Source organism: Carassius carassius, chromosome 1 (genome assembly GCF_963082965.1).
Source record: "Carassius carassius chromosome 1, fCarCar2.1, whole genome shotgun sequence".
In the NCBI taxonomy this organism is placed as follows: domain Eukaryota; kingdom Metazoa; phylum Chordata; class Actinopteri; order Cypriniformes; family Cyprinidae; genus Carassius; species Carassius carassius.
This window is the reverse complement of record NC_081755.1, coordinates 10,790,001-10,810,819: the sequence shown is the minus strand read 5'-3', so window position 1 is coordinate 10,810,819 and position 20,819 is coordinate 10,790,001. Positions and strand designations below refer to the sequence as shown.

The 20,819-nt window shown below is 36.8% G+C and overlaps 2 protein-coding genes across 3 annotated transcripts in view; one reads left to right on the top strand and one right to left on the bottom strand.

Annotated features, from left to right (window-relative positions):
* LOC132151859 (uncharacterized) overlaps positions 1-20,819 on the bottom strand; it is a 387,012-nt gene that overhangs the window by 77,601 nt on the left and 288,592 nt on the right. The window lies entirely within an intron of this gene.
* Positions 12,463-14,313, top strand: LOC132142264 (zinc finger protein 271-like). Its single transcript, XM_059552409.1, has 2 exons — positions 12,463-12,473; positions 12,636-14,313. The coding sequence occupies exons 1-2, from the start codon at positions 12,463-12,465 to the stop codon at positions 14,311-14,313; spliced, it is 1,689 nt and encodes a 562-aa protein (XP_059408392.1).

Below are 20,819 nucleotides of genomic sequence, written 5' to 3'. Positions count from 1 at the left end.
CATTTAATCAGTTTAGGAAAATATTATACTTCATAAAGTTAAAAAGTGTAACAGCAATCAATTAAAGGCAGATATAAAAATGTGCTGATTAAAGTAATATCTGATAGAACAGTGATAAGACTGCTTCAGAATAAATTACATTTGTGCCCCAAAAAAACAAGTAACTTTTTTACTCAGACAAGTAAATGGTTGATTTACTTGTCCAAAGGACAAGCTCATGTCAAAGCTTAATGTCAAGCCCTGCAATCCGTCAAAACAACCCTCTACATTGCTAGTAAATCACTCGCATTTGTGACTAAATTTTACTCTGGGCGACCAAATTATGCCTATTGTTAGCCATTGTCATATCGCGCGTCCTGTGACAAATCTGCTGTATCTGCGCCAAGAGCGTAACTTTGGGTCTACCATTGGGGGGGTTGAACTCACGGCATATTTATTAATTTATTTATTGAATAATTCTCTTTTGTAAAAGGTAACATGCTAATTTGCCGTTCCTGTATTAGAAATACATTGTGATACTTTTACTGATTTAGGCTACTTAACATAAATGCAGCTGTTCACTTGATTATTTATGCCATAATGACACCGTAGTTAAATTATATTTTCAAGCACTTTAAGTTCAACTGTTAAAAAGTATTTTATTAACATCACATTTTAAAAACTTAACATCAAATAACAGCATTAAAAACTTTCAAATAGAGAAAATGAAAGTGCAATTATATAATCACTTTGCATGAAATAAGACTCAAAAGTAGATAAAAAACAATTGTTTGCATTTAGCCTCTGATAACATCAAATCCAGAAATGGAGAAAATACAAGTGTGGACTAACGTTGTGCTTTGATTCATTTTGTCACTATACAAACTCCATGAAAAAAGATAAATAAAAATAATAGTTATCTCAAATTGAGCCAGAGGTGGTAAATTCCTAATAATGTACATATTTTTTTAGGTATTTTAATAAGATGGATACCTAAAATACGTTGCCCATACAGCTCAACTTACGCGATTGTTATAAAGGTGTTTGAACAACAAAACACATAAACTTGCACATATTTGACAATCGGAATATCAGATATATCCTGCTATAGCTAACAAATTTGTGAAAATTTTAATAAAAAGAAATAAAAGCAGATCATCAGTCATTCAGTGCGGTGTGATAAGCAATGAATGACGTGTCTCCATGGGAACCATACTACGATCAGTAACGATCAACTTGAAAAACTTTTAACCTTACCATATTTTCCGGACTATAAGTTGCACTTCTTTTCATAGTTTGGCTGGTTCTCCGACTTATAGTCAGGTGCGACTTATTTATAAAAATTAATTTGACATGAACCAAGAGCTCTATGCTGCTCAGTGATCTTGTAGTCTACCCCTGAAAACATAGAGCGCCCTCTCGCTGCTGGAGACGGTAATGTTTTCTCTTGGTTCTAAATAAATGCGACTTATAGTCCAGTGCGATTTATGTTTTTTTTTCCCGTCATGCCGTATTTTTGAACTGATGAGACTTATACTCAGGTGCGAATTATAGTCCGAAAAATACGGTAAGTGTAAAAAGGTTAAGTAAGGTTTACATTTAAATGTGTCTTTGTTTTGTTTTGAGTGTATAGTCAATAAATAAAGGAATTAAAAAGATGGACACAAAACCTGTTTGTCGCGCCCAACTTGTCATGTGTCTATTCCCCAGCAGCGGGCCACGCCCGCACCCCACATGTTGAGAAATGCTGCACTAACTTAACAGCTAACTTCGAAATAGGGGTAGCTCCATTTGGTCAGGGTTTTTCTTTTTCTTTTTTCTTTTTTTTGCTGGTGTCGACCAACAATGAAAAATCGTTGTCTGGTTGCCTTTCAGTGTCCTTTTCATTTTCTGTCAACTTTCTCCAACCATTCATCCCAGCGACTGTGCAAAATAGTGAACAAACTTGGTAGAGAAAGCAGGTTGGGTAATGCCAAGTAGTCTGTGCGGTGGGCGGGGAGTACATTACAGATTATTTAAAATATGATACTATCTTTCTTGCAGGCAAATGAAATTAATAAAGAAAACAAAGAAAAGTATTCATTTTGAGTATTTCATATTTATTTTAATATGAATGATGTGATTTAATATTGGGAGGGTTGTAGTAACTGGATCTGATTATTGAGGGGGTCATGACCCCCGTAACCCCCCTGCAAATTACACGCATGATCTGCGCACTGAAGTTATCAGTCTAAATGTTCTGCAAAATCAGTCAACGGTGACAATCAATAGTAGATTTCATTTAAAGTCCAACAGTTTAACACTAGTATTGGAAATAAACTTACATGGTAAATATAAAGTATTCAAAACAAGTAAGTTGATATATTTGGTGTAAAGTTAAATTGAACTGATGCATCAGTCATACAGCGCTCCGGACCACGCCTCATGACGAGACCGACACACCGCCACAGAAACAAGAATGAGATGCATTCTAACATAACTGTGGCATTAAACTCGATTAAAATATTACACATATATAGGCCGTTCAGATTACTTGTTAAAGTGCAAAGAAATGCCTTGTATAAATATCTGCAGACAATATATGTGTTTGTGGATGGAGACTTTGTAACGGCCAAAATGGGACATTCTAAAACGCTTAACGTGAAAAACGCTTAACGAGGCTTAATTTACCAAGACTAAAAATCATACTAATAAAGTATACTATCAACAAAAAATAAGATGAGCCCCGAATATGAATGCAACTCATTTAATAACACGTTAAGCCTTATGATGGTTTTCTATGGGAGGAAAAGGCTTAACGTGTTATTAAATGTGTTGCATTCATACAGTAGGTGGACAGCCTAAATGGGCATAACCGCCGCCACAGTGCCGCTGCGGTAACTGTAACCCCCAATTTCCACCAGATGCGTAACAGCTGCGTTACGGCTCCGCTGCGTGACAGCTCCGTGTTCCGTCGTCCGTCAATACCCACCAGGTCCGTATTTGTTGCGGAACGGCTGCGGTCATGACTGACAGTTGACGTCACGATGCCCCATGTAATCTCGCGAATTCTGGTGTGATCGCGCGATATGTAGTTTCTATAAACAGAACTACCAAACCAGGAACAGTTTTCCATCCGAAGGAGTATAGGATAGAACTCTTTTCTTTTCTCTTTTCATTTCTTCATCCATCGTGTCAACGGGGTTAAAACTTCAACAAGCCTGTCTCCGCCCATTATGACGTTTTCAAGGTGTAGTGTAGGGAAATATGAGCGCGGTGTATTTTATTTTGAAAATTAAACGGATCTTTTATTTTGTTTCTGGCTTTTCTGTTTTGTCACTCGACTTCCTGTCCTGCGTACTATGCCCTGTAGTGCTGCGGAGTGCTCCGGCATCCGGCAAAAATAGAAGCTCTGCGTATCTGGTCCTGAGGGCTGCGGATCGCCGGAGTCGGAACGCAGCTGTAACGCATTCAGTGGAAATACACTCATTGACTTTAATGGAAACCTATTGACTCCGCTGCCGTGCCGGAGCCGTAACGCAGCCGTTACGCATCTGGTGGAAATTGGGGGTAATTCAGTCGCGTGTTAAAATCATTCGTGAAACTACCGCCAGGTGGCGCAAAGGGACGGATTGCGAAATGAATGTAATTGTAAAATGAGATAAAAGTAAAACAACAGCATTATGATATAACTTTGTAACGTCTTTAAAAAATATTCAAACATTTACAGTGAGTTAATTTCAAAACGTTAAACGTTCATTTCAAAACGTAAGTCTAGGTTACAGTCTACTCATCAAAACTTTTACACAACTTTACACAAAGAATCATATGCATGCTATTGTTATTAAACAGTAAATATATATAAGGCCTATGTATGTATATGTGTGTGTGTGTGTTTGTGTGTGTGTGTGTATGTATATATATAAAAAGCTAAATGTTTTCATTTTCATTTCGGTTCATTCTTGGTTTAAAAAAAATCTTCAGGTTCCATATGCAGAGCGAAATGGGAACGGTCCAGCATTTAACAATAATTATTATTAACTCTGTTATTATTCTTGACTTTTTTAAACCACTAACACTTTGCATTTTTGAATTATGCCTTATGTGTGACCAAAAATGGAGTATTTTCTGTTTCTGCTGTTTGATCGCGCTGGTGCCTCGCGCACATATTCACTGGAAATAGCAGGCATTCACCAGACATTCAGCATTAGCAGCTGTCAACTCCACATATTGTTAATTATGATTTTTTTTTTTTCATCAATACTGAAACACGCGTGAACTACAAATCCTATTTTACCTCATGAATAATAGTTAAGCTTCAATGTATCATTCAATGAATCTTCAATTCACATATTTTTGTGTTTTGCCTTGGTACCGAAATAGGTACTGAGAACCCTGGATGACAACACTAGCTCATACATTTTTTGGTCTCTTTGTTTCTCATTTTCCTCTTGACAATACACCGTAGATTCTCTGTGGGGTTCAGGTCTGGTGAGTTTGCTGACCAGTCAAGCACACTAACATCATGGTAATTTGACCAACTTTTGGTGCTACACAACCTTTTACACAGGTTGTGTAGCCTAGTGAACCAAACTGAGAGACCATTTTGAAGGCGCAGGAAACCTTTGCAGTTGTTTTGAGTTGATCAGCTGATTGACATATCACCATATTCTAATTTGTTGAGATGCTGAACTGGTTGGTCTTTGTTAAATGTGAGCCAAAATCATCACAATTAAAAGAACCAGACTTAATATACTTCAGTCTGTTTGCATTGAATTTATCTAATACACGAGTTTTACAAATTGAGTTGAATTACTGAAATCAATGAACTTTTCCACAACATTCTAATGTATTGCGATGCACCTGTATGTGCTTCAGCAAATAGCTCTCCACCTGAGAGGGTTTTTTAGAGCCAGTTGGAACAGTTTTATGCCACCGATATTCTCTTTAACAGTGATGCGCGGGTAAATGTATTAATAACCCGCACCTGACCAACGTTTCAACTAACCCGCCAGCAACTAGGAATAAAAAAAAAATATATATATATTGTACCCGACCCGCTTCCTGACCCGCATTTTTAAAAAGCAGTAAATGCTCATCGTAGCGTCATTGGGCCATAGGAACGTAGGCAAAACTAACTAGGCAAAAAATAAAAACAACAACAACAAAACTTAATATATTATAATTTTGTCAAGAATAATAAAAAATAGTCAGTAAGCTCATAATTTGTACTAAAATAGTCTAGTCTGGCTATGTCTATTTGTATGTTTCTGCAAGGTCAGCAGACATTGAGACTCGGGTTTGTTCCGATCAGAGCTCGTGAGCGGAGAGCGCATTTCTGAATATCCTGATCCACTCGCTCATTCCGTGGGGTCTCGCTCAACCCAGAATGGCCTGCTGGTTCGAAAATATGCAAGAAGTAATTTAATTGTTTAATAATAAACTGGTGTTTTCTGTGTCGCTGCAAAGATGAAGTTGACGATGCAGACTTGCCATAAACGCCATAGAGTAGCCCATTTATTTTGGTTTGAATATTTTAGTTTAAAAGACATTTCAAGCTTTCTGTAATACCGTACTTTTTTCATAGTTTGGCTGGTCCTGCGACTTATAGTCAGGTGCGACTTATTTATCAAAATTAATTTGACATGACCCAAGAGAAATTAACTAAGAGAGTGAACCAAGAGAAAACATTACCGTCTACAGCCGCGAGAGGGCGCTCTATGATGCTCAGTGCTCCTGTAGTCTACACTGAAGACATAGAGCCCTCCCGTGACTGGAGACGGTAATGTTTTCTCTTGGTTCTAAATAAATGCGACTTATAGTCCAGTGCGACTTATATGTTTTTTTCCTCATCATGACGTATTTTTGGACTGATGCGACTTATACTCAGGTGCGCCTTATAGTCCGAATAATACAGTATATAGCCTATATTTCTCAAATCTGTGAGGCACATGCTGAGTTTCAACGCCCCCCAGTTCACATGCAATGCAAGTGATCCTGCCGGCGCCTTTTTACATTGTCTGCTAGGCTATATATTTGCTTCTTATTTATTAAATACAGGCAACTGATTGATAAAAAATTGATCAAAATTAAGATACAATTTATACAAAACGAAAATCTTTTAAAAAGAGTTTTCTATAAAACAAAACTTAATGAAGTCATCAAAATCAAAATCATACCAAAAACAGCGACATTGCTCCCCATGCAGTCTTCTTTGCCGCCTCCATCTCTACGTGCAGACTGAGCTTGTGCGTCATCTTCATGCCAGTTATTAAGCCAATAAAGTGTAGGCCTATGTATTTCAATAATGTGTTTAGTACTATATAAATGACAAAGGTTTAATCAGCATTTTTATTTCAAACGACCCGACCGACCGCGACCTGAATATCATAAAAAATATTTTTGGATGACTCGTAACCGCGGGCGACGCAGCCACCCACTCATTTTGGATCAACCTGCTCATCACTGTCACTTAAACCATAGGCAGTTGATAGACAGACTTGTGTTCTCAGCTAAAACTTGTAAAAAAAAATAGATAAATACAAAATAAATAAATAAATATACATATGTGTATATATATACACCATGTTTTTCGGACTATAAGTTGCATCGGTCCAAAAATATGTCATGACGAGGAAAGAAACATATATATAAGTTGAACTGGACTATAAGTCACATTTATTTAGAACCAAGACCCAAGAGACTGTCTACAGCCGCGAGACTGCAAACTTTCTTTCTGCTGCTCGATTACCGTTTTCGGCTGCAAATTTATTACCTGCAGCTTGTAATCTGCAGAATAGGATTTTATTTTGGGGGGCATTTTGTTCTTTCTCAGTTGTCTTTAAGTTAATATTTTAGTCAACAGTTTTCAGGGGTATTAGAGCGCCCTCTCATGGCTGTAGACGGTAATGTTTTCTCTTGGTTAATTTCTCTTGGTTCATGTCAAATTAATTTTGATAAGTCGCACCTGACTTTAAGTTGCAGGACCAGCCAAACTATGGCCCCATTTACACTGCATGGTTCAAGTGACCCAATTCCTATTTTTTTAACTTTCATGTGGCACAGATCGGATATGATCTGTGAACATGTAAGCAGGTAAAAACCGCATGGATTCTGATTTTCTCAGATCGGATTCAGGCCTCATTCATATGTGGTAATAAATCGGATATGAATTGGATACGTGTATTTGCGTGTGCCATGTAAGCAGACAAATCGGATATTCCCCAGTAAATGCGAGTCATACGTCATTAAAAAAGGTGAAAAGTTTTTTGGTGAATCAGATCTTTTCCCCCATGAAAATGTAACTCCTGGGTAACGTAATGAATTTTTAAATTAATTACATTTCTACAATTGTTGGCATATAAATTTGTACTGATCTCCATATTTGGAGCTCAGCAAACAATTAGTGCTCGGGAAAACTACATTTTTAATCACAATTAACATAATCAATTTAGGATTTCATATAGACACGGGCTCATTTTTGGCTGCTGCTAACTCAAAATTCAGAACCAAATTAAAAAAAAACCTGGAAAATGTTTAAAAATGTTTTCCAATAAAGTATAAAAGACTTATTTTATCATTAACTCAACAAAAAAAAACTGAATTGTGTAATCTAACACACAAATATGGGTTAATGGTGAATTGCCCGTGTCATTGTTAGACGGAATGAAATTCTGCAATATTTTTCAGGATTACCAAAAATACCATCATCAGTATAATTTTTCTTTCCAACACTCAAACTTGAAACAAAGTAAAAGACACTAAAACTTTTTTAAAATCATTAAAAACTTGTCAATCAACATTTTGTTATGTAAACTGATTAATTCAGCCAACAAATACATGCAAAAGCATTTCATACATTTTGTAATAAAACATTTAATACTTAACATATTTCATACATTTTTTTTCTTTGGGTTGGGGTTCTTCAAGATTAGACTCATTCATTGAGACTGAAGTGTCGTTCATTAATTCATTGATCTTCTTTAACCTTTCCCTCCGATTCCTCTGGTTTACCCTCCACTGCTCCCTTCTATGCAGCAGAAGGGGTCATCTCATCTGCTGTACAACAGGCTTTTTGGGAACTGGGCTTGATTTGTAGTAGCTACACACAATTATAATAATGAGTATTAGATGCAGGTTGTAATCACACCAATTTCATTACAATCATATTTTCAAAATATTACAGTAAATCTGTAAAATTATAATGCTTCATAAACAATGGCCAGGGGTATAGTATATAATGTGTAATAACACATTACACAGCTAAAACATTTAGGCTTATTGCAAATTAGTGTGAACCCATTTCGATTAATATTTTTTAATAAGTTTGCTTGTTACTGACACATAATTATTTCACTGAATCATCACCATAATACCTTGCTCTCTTTTTTGCAAGATACTCAGCCCTAGCTTCTGCATCTGTGTTAATCCTGGCTCTGAACCGTCTCTGCCTTTCTTTATTAGACAGAGGCATCTGGAAGAACAGAATTGACCTTAAAACACCAGAAGCTATACAAAAGTTTTAAAATGGGTAACACTTTATAATAACGGCACACTATTAATCATTAGTTAAACATTAGTAAAAAGTTAATTCATCATTTATAAAGCATTAAAAGACATTAATAAGCAGTTTATAAATACAGCTGTAAATGCTTTATTCTTGATTAAAGCATATCTATAATGTGTTTAATAATTGTATTTTCATACTTTAATTTCATACTTATAGATAGGCTTATAAATCAAGCATTAAGCATTTATAGCTGCATTTATAAAATTCTTATTAATGTTTAGTAATGCTTTATAAATTAATGAACTGCTTAATGATGCTTAACTAATGATTAATAACATGTAGTTATTATAAAGTATTACCAAATGTGGATATATTAATAAAAATTATTACATTATTTATGATTTGACCATTAGCATTACAAAAGTTCTATTCAATGATAATTGAATGTGAATCATGTGAAATCAAGATGAATGACAGCAAAAATACGGCAAAATTATGTAAATAATGTTAATGTTAATAATATAACTATAATAACTATACCTAAAAGTTTACAAATGTTAATTAAAAACTAGATTGTTATGCCTATGTCATTCTGGATAACGGATGACACGTCCTGGCTAAAAGAGGTATTTTGTTATCCAAGAATGACATGTTTTATCCAGGAATGACAAAGCAAATTTCTTTATAATCAGGCACTAATTTAACCACCTATGCAAAACTACAACTTAGCCATCATCGCTTTAAGGTAATCTTTTAGATCAAATGGATAGTTTTTATTTATATAAAAACATTATAAATAGTTTATCAGTGTTATCCAAAAGGACACATGATATTGCTACAAAGTGCATCAGTGACCGAAAAGGTAAAAATATCAACATTTTAAGAGACGCTTACTCACCTTTGCACATGTTCTGGTGCTCCTTCAGGGTATTCTTTTTGATACAATATTATGTCACATGACATACCACAATGCATTATGGTCTAAAATGGTCATTGGTGTCTGTTATCCAGGAAAGACATTACATAAATCACAATTTGGGGACAAAAGTCTTTCTGTCATTAAAATGTAATTAAGCTTATTATTATAACCATATTTGCAGATATCGTTTAAAACATCAATACAATTATGCCCAAGTAGATTAAAAAAAAAAAAAAAAAAAAAATATATATATATATATTTATTTATTTATTTACTTATTTTTTTTTTTTACATTTTTATTGTATTTTTGTATTCAGATTTTAAGCCGGTACAGTTACCCGAAATGACATTTTGGCACTTTTGAGCTCAATAGTTCCTTAAAGATTATTTATAATGAATTCTCACATGAGTAATTAAAGAGGGGAAAGTTGAGTCATTTAATGAAATGCATTTAAAAATGTATACACTTTTAATATTATGAATATGCTTTGGACACCAGAATTGACACGCCACGTCATGGACCCATATATAGTGAACAAAATAATAAACACACCACTTGTTTTTTGCCCCCATTTTTCATGTTCTGATCTCAAAGATCTAATACATTCTTGTGTGTACACAAAAGGCCTATTTCTCTCAAATATTGTTCACAAATCTCTCAAAATCTGAAGTGAGTACTTCTCCTTTGCCAAAATAATCCATCCACCTCACAGGTGTGTCATATCAAGATGCTGATTAGACAGCATTATTATTGCACAGACCTTAGGCTGGCCACAGTAAAAGGCCACTCTAAAATGTGCAGTTTTATCACACAGCACAATGCCACATATGTCGCAAGTTTTAAGGGAGCATGCAATTGGCTTGCTGACTACAGGAATGTCCACCAGAGCTGTTGCCCATGAATTGAATGTTCATTTCTCTACTATAAGCCGTCTCCAAAAGTGTTTCAGAGAATTTGGCAGTACATCCAAAAGGCCTCACAACCGCAGACCACGTGTAACCACACCAGCCCAGGACCTCCATATCCAGCATCTTCACCTCCAAGATCATCCAAGACCAGACACCCAGACAGCTGCTGTAACAATCGCGTTGCATAACCAAAGAACTTCTGCACAAACTGTCAGAAACCGTATCAGGGAAGCTCATCTGCATGCTCGTCGTCCTCATCGGGGTCTCAGGCTGACTGCAGTTCATCGTGGTAACCGACGTGAGTGGACAAATGCTCACATTCGATGGCATCTGGCACTTTGGGGAGGTGTTCTCTTCACACATGAATCCAGGTTTTCACTGTACAGGACAGATGACAGATGTGTGTATGACATTGTGTGGTTGAGCGGTTTGCTGATGTCAGTGTTGGTGGCGGTGGGGTTATGGTATGGGCAGGCCTATGTTATGGCCAACGAACACAGGTGCATTTTATTGATAACATATTGAATGCAAAGAGATACCTTGATATTCTGGGGCCCATTGTTGTGCCATTCCTCCACGACCATCACCTCATGTTGCAGCATGATAATGCATGGCCCCATGTTGCAAGGATCTGGACTCAATTCTTGCAAGCTGAAAACATACTGGCCAGCATACTGACTGGAGATGTCCCCTATTGAGCATGTTTGGGATGCTCTGGATTGGATGGATCTTTTGGATAGAACTTGTTCAAGTTCCTGACAATATCCAGTAACTTCGCACAGCCATTGAAGAGGGGTGGACCAACATTACACAGGCCAAAATCAACAACCTGATCAACTCTATGTGAAGGAGATGTGTTGCACTGTGTGATGCAAGTGGTGGTGGCAACTGATTGGTTTTTCTCCCCAGAACCCCCCCACCCCAACGCCCCGCCCCAATACAGTAAAACTGCACAGTCTAGAGTGGCCTTGTCTTGTGGCCAGCCTAAGGCACACCTGTGCAAAAATCATGCTTCTTGATATGCCACACCTGTGAGGTGGATGGATTATCTCGGCAGAGGAGAAGTGCTCACTAACACAGATTTAGACAATGTTTAAGAGAAATAGGCCTTTTGTGTACACAGGAAAAGTCGTTGAGAGTCGTTAGATCGTTGAGTTCAGCTCATGAAAAATGGGGGCAAAAACTAAAGTGTTTCGTTTAAAATTTAGTTCTACATATATGTATATAAATGGGTGTGTATATATGTATATAAAATATATACATTTTACTAGGGCTGTGATTAGGGTTGGGTATCGTTTAAATTTGAACGATTCCGAGTCCGATTCCTTGTTTCGATTCCAGTTCCCAACGATTCTCGATTCCGATTCTTTCAAGAGGCAGGGTCAAAAAAAGTTTAAGATATTTTAAATGAGCTTAGCTAACCAACTGTCTTTCTGAAGAAAATAGTCCGACCTTCTCCATCAATTTTAATTCTATGAACTTTTTACTTTTTATTAACTTTACTATGAATTTCTCACAGGGCTGTTTTCAACTACAATATAAATATCAAATCTATGAACTTGAATATTATATAAATATTATTAATTATGAATATATCTTCCCAGGGGTACACTTTCCTCAAGAGAGATTTATTTTTGAAAACCTCAAACATTTACACATGACAGTGTATGATACTGCAGGTACTTAAACATTACCTTGCTCCCACTGATGGGCTAACCTGGTGCAGAATAGAAAATAAACTATTAGAGACAACTTTTAAAACTCAGTCCAGATTAGCAGCAGGTACAGTATAAAATGCTTTATCATGTTTGACGTGCACCCTCCTATGCACAAAACAATCTTGCTGCAAATGTTGCATTTTGCCGAGATTTCGTTTTGTTTCGAAAAGTGAAGCCACACTTTGGACCGCCGACGCACGCTGTCCATGTTCGATCGCTCGTTATACCAAAACTTCCGGTGGACGCTTCTTCGTTGGTGTTCAGCGGTTTCTTCTTCCGGTCGGCGCCGGGCGGCCTTTTCGGGCGGAACTTTTTTTTCTCTTTCTTTTAAGCTTTAGGAATCGAAACTAGGAATCGAAATTAAAACCTTTGAACGATACTGGGAAAATCGCAAAGCTAGTCCTGCTTCCACTCGATACTCGATTCTCGATACCCAACCCCTAGCTGTGATGGTGGTAAAGTGATAAAAATCTGCCACCATCACAGCCCTAGTTAAATTTATATATTTCTTGTTTTATACAGCTTAAAGACCCTGGGGTAAAATTGACCAAAAAGAACAATGATGCTTAAAAATGTTTACCCAGTTTCCCTATTGAATTAGTAAAAGTCATTAAAACTAAAGCAAAAAAATAAAATTGTGTATTTACAGACACTCTCAGCTTTTAACAATATACCAAATAAATCATTTTACTTTTATTTCAGGGTTCATTGAAGAAAAAGAGGAAAATGAAGAATCAAGTGAAGTTGAGAAAAATTGTGTCAAAACTGGTGAAAAACCTTGCAGTTGCTCTCAAACCAAACAGAAAGATTTAAAGAAAAAAATACTTAAGAAATCTTTCACCTGCACTCAGTGTGAAAAGAGTTTCACACGTAAATCAAATCTCAAGTGTCACATGAACATCCACACTGGAGAGAAGCAGCACGCATGTGATCAGTGTGGTAAAATGTTTTTATTGGCTTCACTTCTGAAGAAACACTTAAAAGTTCATGCAAAGGAGAAACCACATCCATGTAATTTGTGTGGTAAGAGTTTTTTGCGTCTTCAAAGTTTGAAAGTACATCAGAAAATACATACTGATGTGAGAGAGTACGTGTGCTTTCAGTGTGAAAAGACTTTTAGTTCAGAGAGCAGTTTAAAACTGCATGAGAGGATTCACACTGGAGAGAAACTTCATAAGTGTTCACACTGTGACAAGAGATTCAATCGTTCAGCAAATCTGAAAACACATGAGAGGATCCACACTGGAGAGAAACCTTACAAGTGTTCACACTGTGACGAGAGATTCAGTCGTTTGGCATATCTGAAAAAACATGAGAGGATCCACACTGGAGAGAAACCTTATAAGTGTTCACACTGTGATGAGAGATTCAGTCAGTCAGTAGATCTGAAAAAACATAAGAGGATCCACACTGGAGAGAAACTTTATAAGTGTTCACACTGTGACAAGAGATTCAGTGTGTCATCGAGTCTGAAAAAACATGAGAGGATCCACACTGGAGAGAAACCTTACAAGTGTTCACACTGTGACAAGAGATTCAGTCGGTTAACAAATCTGAAAACACATGAGAGGATTCACACTGGAGAGAAACCTTACAAGTGTTCACACTGTGTCAAGAAATTCAGTCTGTTAAGACACCTGAAAACTCATGAGAGGATTCACACTGGAGAGAAACCTTATAAGTGTTCACACTGTGTCAAGAGATTCAGTCGTTCAGCAAATCTGAAAACACATGAGAGGATCCACACTGGAGAGAAACCTTATAAGTGTTCACACTGTGTCAAGAGATTCAGTAGTTCATCAACTCTGAAAACACATAAGAGGATCCATACTGGAGAGAAACCTTGTAAGTGTTCACAATGTGACAAGAGATTCAGTCTGTTATCAAGTCTGAAAACACATGAGAGGATTCACACTGGAGAGAAACCTTATAAGTGTTCACAATGTGACAAGAGATTCAGTAATTCATCAAGTCTGAAAAGACATGAGGTGATCCACACTGGAGAGAAACCTTACAAGTGTTCACACTGTGACAAGAGATTCAGTGATTTATCAAGTCTGAAAAAACATGAGAGGCTTCACACTGGAGAAAAACCTTATAAGTGTTCACACTGTGACAAGAGATTCATTCAGTCAGTAGATATGAAAAAACATGAGAGGATTCACAGTGGAGAGAAACCTTATAAGTGTTCACACTGTGACAAGAAATTCAGTGATTTATCAGGTCTTAAAAAACATGAGAGGATTTACACTGGAGAGAAAGCACATCACTGCAGTGCACATGGGAAGCGTTCCATTTAGTCATCTGTTATACACAGTCGCTGTAACAAGTCTCAAGTCGAGTCCAAAGTCCTACCATTTTAGTTTCGAGTCATTTCAAGTCCTCTTACCACAGAAATAAAATTTATACAAATCATGTATGTCTGTAAGATTTGTATTCATTTAATCCTATTTTTATACAATGATATTAATCAAATACAGTAAAAAACTGAAAATTTATATTTTCACAAAAAATGCCTGTATTTCAACAGCATATTGCACTAGAACAATGGCCTGTTTTTGTCTCATGTGTTGGAGAGACTGAGATATACATTTGTGTTTATCCGTCTAGCAGCAAGGTAGAAATGGTACTTTAAAACGGACGTTGACATGATGTTGGCGAGGTTTTCCATCTGAGTGTGCTACACTCATGTACCTCAAAAATCCCTATTTTTTGTTAGCATGAACCAGCAAGGGAGACGTGCGTTTACGGTCTCGTTGATACAGTATGGTACATCCGATAAGATGCTTAGCATTCGTTCAAATCTTACCTTTCTTTGTGCAACTTCAGGTGTTGAACAAAGTTGGACGTTTTGGCAGCTCCGTCTGTAATCTTCGACCCGCATGTTTTGCAAATTGCAACTAGTTTTTTGTCAACTACCTCGTAATTTTTATAGCCAAACGAAACTATCTTTGGTATCAAGAACAAGGCACTCGAATTGTATAGTGAAAAGTTAAAAAGCCTTTATTGCATCACTGGCTTTAAACGTTAAAACTCTTTTGGTGAGAGGTACAGCTACGCGTTGCGGCTATATGCCTTCATCAGGGTGTCAGTATTACGTCCTATAACATCTTTAATACATAAGATGTTTATATTAACTGATTGAAGAATAAAAACACTAAGTATTTTAGAAAATGTTGTATTTATTTGAACTCAATAGATTGCAGCCTGCCATATGATATGCATAGAAATAAAAACATATAAAAAATAAATATTGAAAATAAAATTCAAGTACAAAATTAAGACAAACAAATTTAAACTTGGGTAAAGAGAAACAAAGGGAAACCTGGCCATTAGTGCAAATCTCTGTAACTGTATATTAGGCCTAAAGTTACTGCACAATAAACAGAACACTATCCAACTCTGATGCGTTCACACCAGACGCGAATAGAGCGTCTGGCGCGAGTGATTTAAATGTTAAGTCAATGCAAAGACGACAACTTCAAAAAATCAGATATTTGAGTTTAAAACAACTACATTCTCGCATTAAATACTTTTAAAACTACATTTCATGACATGATAACAGTAATATTTAGAAAATTATCTGAATAAAAATGGTGGTTGAAAATGCTGCGTGAACTGGCTGAAGCTGATGCGTAGCCACTAGCCAAAGCATGACACCTCGAGATTTTTTCAACCAAATTGTAGTAACGCGACACTTTACATTCTCAGTAGAGATAACGGCGTTGCAACGATGGGAAAGGTAATTAATTAGATTAGTAACGCCGTTATACTTACACGCCGTTACTCCCAACACTGAGTGCACGTGCTCTCTGCATGCATACAGGTGGTGCACATTTTTTTCACAGATGCAGATACACTGAGAGCGGCGCGGTCGTGTGAACATTTCCCCCCCAGGTTTTCATGGGAAGTAGCAAGTCTTCTCAAGTCAAAAGGCGCAAGTCCAAGTGAAGTCACGAGTCATTGATGTTAAAGTCCAAGTCTAGTTGCAAGTCTTTGTACATTTTGTCGAGTCGAGTCTTAAGTCATCAAATTCATGACTCGGGTCTGACTCGAGTCCAAGTCACATGACTCGAGTCCACACCTCTGAACAGTTCTATTCAAAACATATGTGAAAAAATAAGATGAGCGTTTCAAAGTGGTATATCAGAACACTAGATTGCAAACTTTTTTTCTAATTCACTCTATGCACGAACTCTGCTTACGTATTTCCGGTAATATCTCAGACCGCATCTTTACTTCTGCTTAGCACATTCCACAACGAAGTGTACTACCGGCAAAACTCATTCATAATTTTTTTAAGTATTATATTATAGTTAAGCATTACTAATGGCTTTCAGAAAGTTTAAATATCAAAGGCGTGAGGACAGTAGTTCGACTGACCATTGTTGTGTCCCGTTATGTGTGGCCTCCTCAAAGTTCAACTCTGTACTGAGTTTCCACACTTTTCCTGTGGACGAAGAAATACGCAGAAAGTGGATTCACAGCATTCGACGTGAGCGATTTAACATCACCTCTCATACAAGGGTCTGCAGTCGTCACTTTTTAAGTGATGACCTGATCGAGCCATCGACCCCTAAAGGGCACCGCTTGCTGAGGAAGGGAGCTGTACCAACCTTATTCCAGTGGAACGGCTACTCCGTTTCTGAACCAAGGCGCACCGGGGTATGGCAAAGAAGGGAGGATTACACTCCAGTGGATGAGGATCCTGTGCCAATGGATGCCCAGCATCTGGAACATGATTATTGTTCAGTTCCAGAGCCCGCGGCAGTTGATAATGCACTGAATCAAACTGAGGATCTCCGTAAAGAGATGGACCGACTAAGGAGACAGGTGGAGTTGTCGGTCAGTCAAAGGTTTTGTTTGGGGCGATTTGCTGCTTCCGATGATGATGTAAGGTTCTACACTAGGTACGATTTAAACCCTATATATATATATATATATATATATATATATATATATATATATGTGTATGTATGTGTGTATATATATATATGTATATATGTGTGTATATATGTATGTATATATGTGTGTATATATGTGTATATATATGTGTATATATATGTGTGTATTTATATGTATATATATATATGTGTGTATATATATATGTGTGTATATATATATGTTTATATATGTATATGTATATATATGTGTATATATATGTGTGTATATATGTATGTATATGTATGTATGTATATGTATATATGTATGTATATATATGTATATGTATATATATATGTATATGTATTCATATATGTATATGTATATATGTATATATATATATGTATATGTGTATATATATATATATATGTATGTATATATATATATGTATATATATATATATATATATATATATATATATATGTATGTATATATATATGTATGTATATATATATATGTCAAAGTCACCTTTATTTATATAGCGCTTTAAACAAAATACATTGCGTCAAAGCAACTGAACAACATTCATTAGGAAAACAGTGTCAATAATGAAAAAATGATAGTTAAAGGCAGTTCATTATTGAATTCAGTTATGTCATCTCTGTTCAATTAAATAGTGTCTGTGCATTTATTTGCAATCAAGTCAACGATATCGCTGTAGATGAAGTGTCCCCAACTAAGCAAGCCAGAGGCGACAGCGGCAAGGAACCGAAACTCCATCGGTGACAGAATGGAGAAAAAAACCTTGGGAGAAACCAGGCTCAGTTGGGGGGCCAGTTCTCCTCTGACCAGACGAAACCAGTAGTTCAATTCCAGGCTGCAGCAAAGTCAGATTGTGCAGAAGAATCATCTGTTTCCTGTGGTCTTGTCCTGGTGCTCCTTTGAGACAAGGTCTTTACAGGGGATCTGTATCTGGGGCTCTAGTTGTCCTGGTCTCCGCTGTCTTTCAGGGATGTAGAGGTCCTTTCTAGGTGCTGATCCAGCATCTGGTCTGGATACATACTGGATCCGGGTGACTGCAGTGACCCTCTGATCTGGACACAGACTGGATCTGGTGGCCACGGTGACCTCAGAACAAAAGAGAAACAGACAAATATTAGCGTAGATGCCATTCTTCTAATGATGTAGCAAGTACATAGGGTGTTATGGGAAGTGTTTCCGGTTCCGGTTTACCTAATTAATGCAGCCTAAAAATCCTTTAATGGATTTGGATAATAAAAGCATATTAGTATGTTATGTGTATGCCAGGTTAAAGAGATGGGTCTTTAATCTAGATTTAAACTGCAAGAGTGTGTCTGCCTCCCGAACAATGTTAGGTAGGTTATTCCAGAGTTTAGGCGCCAAATAGGAAAAGGATCTGCCGCCCGCAGTTGATTTTGATATTCTAGGTATTATCAAATTGCCTGAGATTTGAGAACGTAGCGGACGTAGAGGATTATAATGTAAAAGAAGCTCATTCAAATACTGAGGTGCTAAACCATTTAGGGCTTTATAGGTAATAAGCAATATTTTAAAATCTATACGATGCTTGATAGGGAGCCAGTGCAGTGTTGACAGGACCGGGCTAATATGGTCATACTTCCTGGTTCTAGTAAGAACTCTTGCTGCTGCATTTTGGACTAGCTGTAGTTTGTTTACTAAGCGTGCAGAACAACCACCCAATAAAGCATTACAATAATCTAACCTTGAGGTCATAAAAGCATGGATTAACATTTCTGCATTTGACATTGAGAGCATAGGCCGTAATTTAGATATATTTTTGGGATGGAAAAATGCAGTTTTACAAATGCTAGAAACGTGGCTTTCTAAGGAAAGATTGCGATCAAATAGCACACCTAGGTTCCTAACTGATGACGAAGAATTGACAGAGCAACCATCAAGTCTTAGACAGTGTTCTAGGTTATTACAAGCGGAGTTTTTAGGTTCTATAATTAACACCTCTGTTTTTTTTTAATTTAGCAGTAAGAAGTTACTTGTCATCCAGTTTTTTATATCGACTAAGCAATCCATTAGTTTTTCAAATTGGTGTGTTTCACCGGGCTGCGAAGAAATATAGAGTTGAGTATCATCAGCATAACAGTGAAAGCTAACACCATGTTTCCTGATGATATCTCCCAAGGGTAACATACAGAGCGTGAAGAGTAGCGGCCCTAGTACTGAGCCTTGAGGTACTCCATACTGCACTTGTGATCGATAGGATACATCTTCATTCACTGCTACGAACTGATGGCGGTCATATAAGTACGATTTAAACCATGCTAATGCACTTCCACTGATGCCAACAAAGTGTTCAAGTCTATGCAAAAAGAATTTTGTGGTCAATTGTGTCAAACGCAGCACTAAGATCCAATAAAACTAATAGAGAGATACACCCACGATCAGATGATAAGAGCAGATCATTTGTAACTCTAAGAAGAGCAGTCTCAGTACTATGATACGGTCTAAATCCTGACTGGAAATCCTCACATATACAATTTTTCTCTAAGAAGGAATATAATTGTGAGGATACCACCTTTTCTAGTATCTTGGACAGAAAAGGGAGATTCGAGATTGGTCTATAATTAACTAGTTCTTTGGGGTCAAGCTGTGGTTTTTTGATGAGAGGCTTAATAACAGCCAGTTTGAAGGTTTTGGGGACATATCCTAATGACAATGAGGAATTAATAATAGTCAGAAGAGGATCTATGACTTCTGGAAGCACCTCTATTAGGAGCTTAGATGGTATAGGGTCTAACATACATGTTGTTGGTTTAGATGATTTAACAAGTTTATACAATTCTTCCTCCTATAGTAGAGAATGAGTGGAACTGTTCCTCAGGGGGTCTATAGTGCACTGTGTGATATGATACTGTATCTGACAGCTGAATGGTTGCAATTTTATCTCTAATAGTATCGATCTTAGAAGTAAAGTAGTTCATAAAGTCATTACTGCTGTGATGTTGGGAAATGTCAACACTTGTTGAGGCTTTATTTTTCGTTAATTTAGCCACTGTATTGAATAAATACCTGGGGTTATGTTTGTTTTCTTCTAAAAGAGAAGAAAAGTAATCGGATCTAGCAGTTTTTAATGCTTTTCTGTAGGATATGTTACTTTCCCGCCAAGCAATACGAAATACCTCTAGTTTTGTTTTCCTCCAGCTGCGCTCCATTTTTCGGGCTGCTCTCTTTAGGGTGCGAGTATGCTCATTATACCATGGTGTCAAACTGTTTTTTGCAACTGTATTTAAAGTGCTAGAAAAGAGAGAGTCCATAGTTTCTGTTACATCATCAAGTTCTGAGGTTTTGGATATGCTAAGGAATTTGGATACATCAGGAAGATAACTTAAAAAGCAGTCTTTTGTGTTAGAAGTGATGGTTCTTCCATACTTGTAACAAGAAGTAGGATTTACAATTTTGGCTATATGAAATTTGCACAGAACTAAATAATGATCTGAGATATCATCACTTGGCTGAATAATTTCAACACCATCAACATCAATTCCATGTGACAGTATTAAATCTAGAGTATGATTTCGACAATGAGTAGGTCCTGAAACGTGTTGTCTAACACCAATAGAGTTCAGAATGTCTATAAATGCTGATCCCAATGCATCGTTTTCATTATCAACATGGATATTAAAATCACCAACTATTAAACTATCTGCAGCCAGAACTAACTCGGATGTAAAATCACCAAACTCTTTAATAAAGTCTGTATGGTGCCCTGGTGGCCTGTATACAGTAGCCAGTACAAACATAACAGAGGATTTATCATTAACATTTGTTTCTCTGGATAATGTTATATGAAGCACCATTACTTCAAACGAGTTATACTTGAAGCCTGCTCTCTGAGAGATCCTGAAAACATTGTTATAAATTGAAGCAA